Genomic DNA, 9,711 nt, shown 5'->3' with positions numbered 1-9,711 from the left:
TGCCGTTTCTCATTATTCCTGGCACTTTATGACTCATTAAGTGTCCTAGTTTTGTAACTAACTCCTGCTGAGCTCCACATTTGATATATATTTATGGGCGGCCTGCTGGCTGCAATAACAATCGAACTATTCATAACTCCCCTAACCATGTTAACTCCTTCCTTTGTGTGCCAGCTTTTCCTTAAACAACTGTAAGATAAAGATACTAGGATCTTCGTTTCTTAACACAGAATGAATTACGTTTATCTAGACAATTAATTAGTATAGATACATACTGCAATTACAGACCTTAGATCTGAGCCTAGATAAGCTGCATCCTAATACCTTTTACACTGCTCCCCTTCTTACTCAAGTACGCTTTTTATCATGGATTTATTTGTGCAGGTGGATGGCTGATACTGATTCCCCTCAGAAGAAGGCAGGAAACACACATCAGTATTCATTCATCCATATGGAATTGGAGCAGGAACCAAATGACCCTTCTTGTCCATTTCTGGTAGGAATTAGAAGCAAGGGACTTTGTTTGGGAACCTTTCTGCGATATGAGTGATCTTGTCAGCTTCTGCCCCGTTTTTCACCTTGCTTTCTTTGAAAAAGATCAGTGAGAATTCAAAACAGAGCCCAGCAACATTCTGACCCAATCTGACAACTAATGCAAACGGGGCAGCCATTAGCATTCAGCAGAAGTTTGACAGAGACAAGTATTTTTGGAGATAACAACAGATTTATCCTGTCTCTTCTAAGAAAGTGTGATGCACAGTCATCCTGCAGGTACTCAGGTCTGTGATTTGGTTTAATTTTCCTTTCATTCACTCGAAACACAGCCACTCAGCCTGGCCGTTCTGAAAAGACATGACTTTTGTATATATCGTTGAACAAATTTAATTTGTGTATATTTTGGAACATGACTGAAAAGCTACCGACAAAATCACATGGGTCTAAAATTAATGTTGTTATCTTGGGTTACTTAAAACTCAAGCTGAAAGGTAGGTGCAGCTTCAACAAAACAATCTGTCACAGAAGTGTCTCTGATTTCAGATTTCTAATTTGGATCAGAACAGTCTCAGAATTCAGGTGTGTTTACGACTGAATTTTCAAGGCGCGTTCCACACAAAGATTAATTTTTCTGATCGATTCACTCAATTTGGATACCTCTGATCACAAAGAAAATAGATGATGCCTTCAAAGGCACTTTCATAGGCGAACTCTCAGGTTGGTTCAGTACTGCCAACCTCAAACATTCAATAACCAACAGCCCTAATTAAAACACAAAAAAGCACTTAGGGTCTTGTCTTTTAAGTTTCGGTGCTTGAGCCCACTAGCATGTACTTTATGATAAGCCTAATCTAGTTCAAGACTGTTGCCCTTGTGAGAGTGGTAACAGACTCTCGCTAGTGTCCGTTGTACATTCCTGCTGCTTGTCTTAGGTCAACACAAGTTACTGTGCAGCCAAGAAGAGAGTTAAGAGTTTCATGATCTGGCTGAAAACCTACCACGAACAAAGGTTAGCAGTCCTCAGGATCAGCTTGTGCTGACAGAGACGAGACAGGAACCCTACATTAAATTGGCTTAACTGAGCATGAACCTGCATAGGAATTTGGGTTATTCTGATGGACCACTAGAAAGATGCCTGACAAAGGAAACTCAAGAAGACTAGTTTTTCAGTGGATGAGACAACTGATCTGAGTCATTCTGCAGTTATGCATTTGCTATCCATTTGCTATCCAAATGTAATCCAACACAGAGAAGAGCAGGACCACAGTTAGATTTAGACTAGATGTGACGTGAAGCCATGCCTTCAGTCACACTGTCCTTGGGCCATATTTTCAAGGTTTTCTCTGGAACCCTGAGAGCTAGAGATGTATTTATTTTACTTAGAGAAAGGTGACTAATGCTTAAAAACAAACGTTGTAGAGTTTGTGCCGAAGTCAAAGCGACATCAATGCTGACAGGTTGGGACAATATCTGATTTTGAACAAGGTCAAAGATGGCAGTGATCAGAGCAATGGGGAGAAGGACAGAGCCCCCCTGAATACTGTCTGCTTCTGTCTGGACAATATAAACTGAAGGGATAGAGAGGAAGGTGAGGAGGGGGACTACAATTCCCTTAGCCCTTTTTCTAAACCTGCTTTTTCAAATTATATCCTAATATCTCCTCTGGGTTGTATCCTCCTTGTTACCCTCTGGGCTTTAAATAAAATTTGTGCCTACATCCAGCATGGTTGATTTTGGATTACTTATCAGAGAAGTCAGTTGCATTTTGGCTGGCATACGACCATATTTCTAGGAATAGTGTTGGGCACTCATGGATCTTTCTTCTTAGCCTTGTGGGTAGGACGCCAATTAGTTTTGCTGTCCCTTCTCCCTCATAGATAGGCTTGCAGCAGGACTTATCTTGTTGCTGGTATCATGCTGTAGGCCCATCTCCCAGGCCTGTGCTTGAGCTGCCCTATTTTAGAAAGCGCTGCAACAGTCCAGCACTTTAGGAGACTGTGTTGGGAGCACAGGGTTTAAAAGACTTGCAGCTGACCTGGAGAAAAGGCTGCTGTGTAGCGCAAGACATCCCAACAGCTGTAGCCAGGTTAAGCGTAGGTTGGAGACTGGCAGCACCACAGTGATGCCCCCAAAGGTGAGACTGTGCTAGAAATGCAAAGCTGTGCCCTGGCTGGCAAAGAGAGGGGCAAGATGGGCCTTTTTCTTTCTTGCAAAATGTTTTTTTTCAAAGATGGTTTGCTGTAGCACTCATGCTATATTTCCAATCTGCCACAGGGTAACTCAGAACGAGTGGATAATACTGGAAGTCTGCATAGGGACTGGTTAGAGTTCAGTCTGTTGCTGTAGCGGTTTCCACTATGCAGAGCAGTTCCTGTCAGCCAGGAAAAAAACTATCACTGACTTCTGTTAAGAGTTTTGACTGCAGTATTTTCTCTTTGTCTTGCAAATTTTAGCCCGATAATTCGGGCTTTTGCTGAAGGATGGTATTTGAAAGTTAGAGATGTGTGCTATCAAACACAGAAAACGCACAATATCACACCAGGAGGAATGACTATGGCAATTTGCAATGCAGAGGCCTGAAGTCAGAGAACATGCATCTCTGGAAGTGATTTAGTTATTTTCTTACCCCATGAAATAAGTGGCATCTCTCAAAAAAGGCTCCTTGTAGGGAACTTGATCCTTTGGGAGGGAGCATGAGTTAGTGATTACAGATGAAATGCAAAGGTGTTTTCAGCACAGTGGCTGGCTGTTCGATTTTCTAATACAGTACATTACACGGTTAAAGGAAATGTAGCTTTTCACCTTCTGTTTTTCTCCCAGTAGAATTAATTCAGCACTGTTTGCATGCCAAGCATGCAAACTCACAGCTGTGAGCTCTGGAGAGAGGGAGAAGGCACAGCTTGCACTCGCACTATGTGATAAGATCACATAGTGTCTGTAACAAAGCTGGGAACTCAACCCACTGCCTTTGCCAAGTGACTTCACTACAAGATCATCTTTGCTCTTGTCCACAGGAACTGTCCCACACCATTGCAGACCTCAGGAGCCAACAGACTAGGGGAAAAGTGTTTGGTTGTTCTGGAGTCCTTTCGGAGATTTGCAGGGATAGAAGTTTCCTGTTCTACTCTGTGATGCAGCAGAGAGGGGAAAAAACACCCACCATTTCACACAGGAGCCGCTATCCCTTCCAGTATGCTAATCTTCTTTCCTAGCTGTAACCCACACCTCTATTCCTGCCAGCATTCCCTCTGTTTCAAGGCTGCAAGTGCCCAGTTACTCAGAAATAATGCAGCGCAGGGAGGAATAGCTTTTAAATGCTGGTGAAAGAACTGTACTGGCAGGGTAACACAGGCTGCAAAAGTGTTTGGGAATCCTTTGAGAGAAAAAGCACCACAGGAGTGCCACATGGCAGTGCTGCTGGTATGCATACTGTGCTGCTCAAGTATCTCAGTAGCTGCCAGCATACATGTCAGTTATGGAGAGAGACAATCGTGGAGCTAGAGACAATCATGGAGCTCATTAAATTGTCCTGTTATGTCATGAAATGGGAAAGTAAAGGGAGTAAATTTGTTCATGTAATAGAAGTCGCTGCCCAAAGCACTGGCCATGCTGAAAGCCCTAGGACACAACAGAATTGGGCATGTAGGAAATACCTCCTTGGGAGCTGACTGCAAATGAAGCAGCTGAAATTCTCACTTGGATTTGTGGCTATGTGTCTGTGAAGAAAATTAAGGTGGAAAAGCCACAGAAACACTGAGAGGAAGCTGAGAGCAAGCTTCTGGGAACACTGCAGGCTTGTGCTTGAGACAGGGAAAAGTACATCCTGCTGTGCTGGTGTGCTCAAGATATCAAAAACCGAAGAAACATCCAACTCAGATATCTTCCTGTTGGAAGCAAGTCCCAAAGCTCAACTCCTAATTAGCTGCTCAGAGCAAGAGGAGATCATCTATTTTTGCAAGTGCTCAGGTAAAAAAAAAAAAGAGTGAAATCATATGGTATGAGGCAAGCGCCTGCTCTATTACTGTGGTGTCAAAATACAGCCTCTGAAATAAAGTCAGCAATATTATTTTGTGTGTGCTTAGGAGCAAACTGTAATCCCTCATCCAACATTACCTGAGTCTGAAGAGTTACCCCAGTGTAAAAGAGATCATAAAGATATATATACAGCCATAACTTTACTTGGTTCCAGTCAGTGTAACTACCATCACTGCTTCTTTCTGTATACAGAAAGTAGAAAAACTGGTTAAGTTTAATTCCAGAAAGGGAAAGACAATTTGCATATAGCTTTTACATCTCTGCAGAACAAAAAGCTCATAATACTGACAAAACAGAAACTTCCTAAAGCCAAAACTTGCAGGACAGGGCTTTCTTTCTTCATCTTGTGTTAATCGGCAGGCATTGATTTGTGAGCCTGTCAATAAAGTTTATCAGAGCAGTGAGTCATCACAAGATAATTTTGAAGGTTATCTGGCAGCAATATCTAAGCAACCTGGCCTTGCTCAAAGAATCAAAGAGATGATTTGAAGATAAAAATCAATGACAATGAGATTTTACAACTTTCAACCTGCCTGTGATATAACTTCTATGTAACAAGAACCTGAGTATTTTGTTTAAATGCGCATAGTGTACTGCTGTGAAAGACAACACATTATCTGGGTTTGTGCTTGGTCACACAACAAATATACCAGCACAACATTCCTTACACCTCAGCTCTGCCCTGGAAGTCCCTTTTTCAGGAGGGAAGGCAGAGTCCATTCAACCTGAAACTGTTGTCAACAAGGGATCAACTTGCCTTTGATGTGAATATCTATTTGCTAAAAATCAGTTCATGTGAGCCCCCCCCCCCCCCCAAGAACTGTTACAGGAGAAAAAGATTACATCTGTATCAGTCTGTGTTGGATTCAGAGAGCAAGAGAAAAGCAAGAGGCTCTGCTCTCCGCTAATCTTTGTGCTCCTCTCTCTGTGACTGGCTCTGCATGTTTCTAATTTCACCAAGATTATTCTTCCAGTAGCTGTAGGTGTTGTCCAACATAACAATGAAAGCTCAATTCCATCGACAAGAGCGCAGAGTATACAACTGGAAGTACTTACAGATATAAAACAGCTAAGAGAAATGGCAGACCTAGAAGCCACACTAGCAGCTGTTTCCCACCTGCCATCTCAGGTTTTTCACAAGAAGACTGTTCATAGCCCCATGGCGCGAACACGCGACACTGAAACAGAGCACATTCCCGTGGGTCACTGCACAGCCCTAGCTGGCTTCTGGTGGAGCTGGGCTGCTCACTTCTCACGCTGTTGTAGAAAATCACATCCCCTGTCAGCAGCTCTTCTTCCCTGCCGCGGAAAGTGGTTACCTACCTACCTTAAAGAAGAAATTTTGCGAGGCTGGGAGTCGAGTGCTGGGAACTGTCAGGTTCCTCAGCTCTGAGGCGCGAAATGAGAGTGGCAAAAGCCATTCAGTTGTCAAACGACCTTCCACTGACATCCAAACGTCGAGATGCCCAAGAGGCAGAAAACAGCATATGGCAGCACCTACTACCCACAGCTTCCCGACGGCGAGCTAACCCGGGGCACTGAGCCCTCCCCGCAGGCCTTAAGGGCCAGCCGGCGCCCGCAGCGCCCTGGGGCGCTCTGCCTCCGCCGGGGCCGCTCCGCTAACGGCCGCCAGTAACGGCCGCCAGTAACGGCCACCAGTAACGGCCACCAGTAACGGTCGCCGCTAACGGTCGCCTGGGCCGCCTCAGGCGACTACCTGCCCCCCCAGGAGCTGCCTGCCGCCAGCCGGGCGGGAGCAGGTTGTCGCTTGACCGAAAGGCCGAGGCCAGCGCGACCAGTCCCCGCCGGGCGAAGGGCGGGCGGCGGGGACGGGCCCCGCTCCGCCTCAGCGGCGGCGGAGGCGGGAGCGGCGCTGCCCGGCGCGGCCGGCGGGGGGCGCTGCTGCTGCGGGCGGCGCGGTGAACGTCCCTCGCGCGCCTGCGCAGTGCTGCTTGGCAGGGGGCCGGCGGGCTGCGCAAGATGGCGGCGGGTGCGGGGGGCCGGTCGGCGGCGGAGGCGTACCGGCCCAACCGCTACGTCTCGCTGCCGGCCGAGCTCGACCCCGCCGCGTACGACGCGTCGCCGGAGAAACGGCGAGCCGAGGCCGAGCGCCTGGCCATCCGCTCGCAGCTCAAGCGGCAGTACCAGCTGCAGCTCAACGACCCGCACCGGCCGGCCGTTATCGTGAGTGCGGCGGGTGGCGCTGCCCTCGCGGCGACCTTGGCGGCGGGGGTGGCCGGGGCCTCCCCGCGGCCTGCCGGGGCCGGGGCCGGGGCCGGGGTTCACTGCCGCTTTCTCTCTCGCCCCGCAGGAAGACCCTGCCTTGATCCGCTGGGCCTACGCGAGGACGCAGAACGTGTACCCCACCTTCCGCCCCACGCCCAAGACGTCCTTCCTGGGGGCCGTGTTCGCAATCGGGCCCATCCTCTTCTGGATTTCTGTCTTTAAGGCTGACAGGGTGAGTTCGTTCGCGAAACGGGACCTCAGCGAAAGCTGGGCCGTGGCGTGGAGCTCTGCCTGGAGACGTAGTTAACAGGAGACCCTTGCTCCCAAGGGTGCTTAACCCCAGGAAAGCAATGAGGGGAGGAAGGCTAGTGCTGAGCTTTCTGCCTTGTGACTAGTTGCAGAGTCCAGCTGTGCTAAGGGTCCTGCCTTGTACCTATAGATATCGTGAGTCACAGTCTCCCTGAGATATTTGGTTGTAGCAAAGTTCTCCCTAGCACTGTGTAAATGGTTCATAGCATATTATTTTGAGCTGTTGACACGCAGTAGCTGGTTTTTCTAGTAAATAAGTAGACAGCTTATGAACAACAGGCTGGCAAGGTCTTTGTGACCATTCTCCAGCCTCATAAAGTAGATGAGGAGTACTAACCCTGATTACTCTTCCTGATCTCACTTGAATTTTTAAGCTTTTGGAAGGTTTATCCTGCTTTACCTCAAGCTCCTGAAATGTGTATGTCGTAGTCTAAGCGCCGGTAGATCGTTCCTAAAATGCTCAGCTATACACATAAGAAAATAATAGCTGACTGGCAGACAGTAGGTTTTTTTAATACTGAATTTGAGGCTGTTGTCAAACAGTTTTATTTCCCTCTTTTGCAAAAAGTAACTTTTTTTTCTTTTGTTAGATCAAATCACAGACCAGGAAGTACAAACTTCAGTTAAAGTTAAAATATTTGTAAGGAATGCTGTTTTCTCAGATAAATCAAAAATACAGGTTTTAGGAAACTTACAGAACACGTTGACATAAATGTCTTTGAAACTTAGCATCTCTACAGCATTTTGTCGTGCTGGTTCTGTGACACTTGGGTGGCTGGGTGGCTAAGCATATAAATTCTTGAAAATAAAGTTGAATGAATGAAAGTGAAATCTAAACATGCCTGGGAAAATTTAAGCTGAAATCTTTGATGCAGTTTACAGGACAATTCCTTTTCCTTATTCCAGTTCCTTTACTGATGTTCAGAGGGATTTCTTTGTTTGTTTTGCAATATTATATAAAGCAAGGTGGTTATTACATTCTTTTCTCTAAGAAGTGTCCTAGGGAAGCGCGAAATAAATTTAAATTGTTTAAACTTAAGTCCTTAAATAGGAATCGTTTTTTGGTTTTGCGCAGCAGAAGGAATCTTGGCAATATCTGCAAGTTTTAGGTACTATCGCTCTACCTATCAGTAGAAGGGCACGTGATTGCAGAATGAGATACAAACGGGGTGAATGCGAACAAAGGAGCATTTAGGCAAGTTATTTAAGATTTCATTGTGAAGAAACCTCTTAAGCTGTGGATTACTCACCCAGAAGGAGGAAGTAGAAACTGATTTTATAAATGAATTGGAAATAACTAGTTTGGTGAAAAATACGTCACAGGAGTTGGACCCTGCTGGCCTGTTAGAACGTGTAGATGTGCAAAGAGATCAATCTGAGCACTGCTTTCCTAGCTGATAGGTGAAGCTAAATGTCTTGTTTGTTTGTTTTGGTTTTGTCTTTTACTTTTTAACTACAATGGCTGTCAGAATCTGTACTTTTGTGATGCCATCTTCCTCTTTTCTATGCTGAAATCCTAGAGTTGCTTTTTTCTTATCCTAGGCTGATTTTAAATGTCGTCTTTAGTAGGGTAATGGTGAACTTTTTTTTTTCTCTCCACAGGATCGTAAAGAGAAGCTTATCAAAGAAGGTAAATACAAGCGGCCACTCAGTCTTTTTTAAGTTCCTGGAATCAGTGCTGGAATCGAGCAGTGCTGCTGTTGGGGCATAAATAAAATAAATAAGATGTATTGTACGCTGTCATTTCTCCTTCCTAAGAATAAATCTTAATTACCCCTTTGTTGTCTTATATCTTTAACAGTTACAGGAAGTGCAACAGTACAGAATATTCATATCTAATGCAGATATATAGTGGGTGTCTTGAACTCAGCAATTTATTCCTTTGGGTCTACACAGAGAAGCTCCTTTTAAACTGTGGAAGTTGCTGCTGACAAAGAACAGCTTGAACTGAAGTTTAAAATTCATAGCAGGCTAAAATGTTCAGTGAGCGCAAGGCTGATCTCTGAAGAACTGTGTTGCTTGAGTACTAGTTACTTCTTCCTGGTGTCAATTTGGCTATGTAGCTTGCCTGAATCAAATAATAGGGAACCGCTATGGTACATTTTGAGTAGCTGTTTAGGAGCCTGCCTGACTTCTTCCTCTAAGTTGAGTTAATTTTTCTTTTCCCTAATAAACAAATACAGGATTTAGGCTTGTATTTTATTGCAGTAAACTTCTGGATAAAATTACTGAACCAGCTTTGGAAATACTGAGCTGAATGTTGTCATATTATATCTGATTAATAGCACTTCCACTACTTCTCTGATTCCTGTGAGTGTAGAACAAAAAGTAAAAAGATAAGGCATTTTGTTCTGACGTGGATTCCTTTATGGTCTAGGAGAATTCGATTTTACCTTTGGAAATGGGGCACGATTAAAAGCCCACTATGTACAGCTGTGTACATGTGAACTTTGTACCTGCAAAGGTGTCTTCTCGACTAATTTTCTATAAGAACACAAGTCATTTCTATCCAGGATATCTGGTTGAGGAGGGTTCTGGAGTCATTGTTGTCAGAAGAGTGAAACTTTTGAGTGGGAGCGAAAGATTTTCATTCAGACTTGAATTTTCAGTTGGCCTCTAGGTGCCATCATGATCCCAACAACAAAA

At 45.0% G+C, this 9,711-nt stretch overlaps 1 protein-coding gene across 1 annotated transcript; it reads left to right on the top strand.

Annotated features, from left to right (window-relative positions):
- Positions 1 to 6,387: 6,387 nt before the first annotated feature.
- On the top strand, positions 6,388 to 8,844 carry NDUFB4 (NADH:ubiquinone oxidoreductase subunit B4). Its single transcript, XM_068958023.1, has 3 exons — positions 6,388 to 6,714; positions 6,842 to 6,988; positions 8,668 to 8,844. Exons 1-3 carry the CDS (start codon positions 6,511 to 6,513, stop codon positions 8,725 to 8,727), a joined length of 411 nt encoding a protein of 136 aa, XP_068814124.1. The 5' UTR covers positions 6,388 to 6,510; the 3' UTR covers positions 8,728 to 8,844.
- Positions 8,845 to 9,711: the final 867 nt, after the last annotated feature.

Source organism: Struthio camelus, chromosome 1 (genome assembly GCF_040807025.1).
Source record: "Struthio camelus isolate bStrCam1 chromosome 1, bStrCam1.hap1, whole genome shotgun sequence".
In the NCBI taxonomy this organism is placed as follows: domain Eukaryota; kingdom Metazoa; phylum Chordata; class Aves; order Struthioniformes; family Struthionidae; genus Struthio; species Struthio camelus.
The sequence above is the reverse complement of the archived record's forward strand: the minus strand, read 5'-3'. Positions and strand labels throughout refer to the sequence as shown.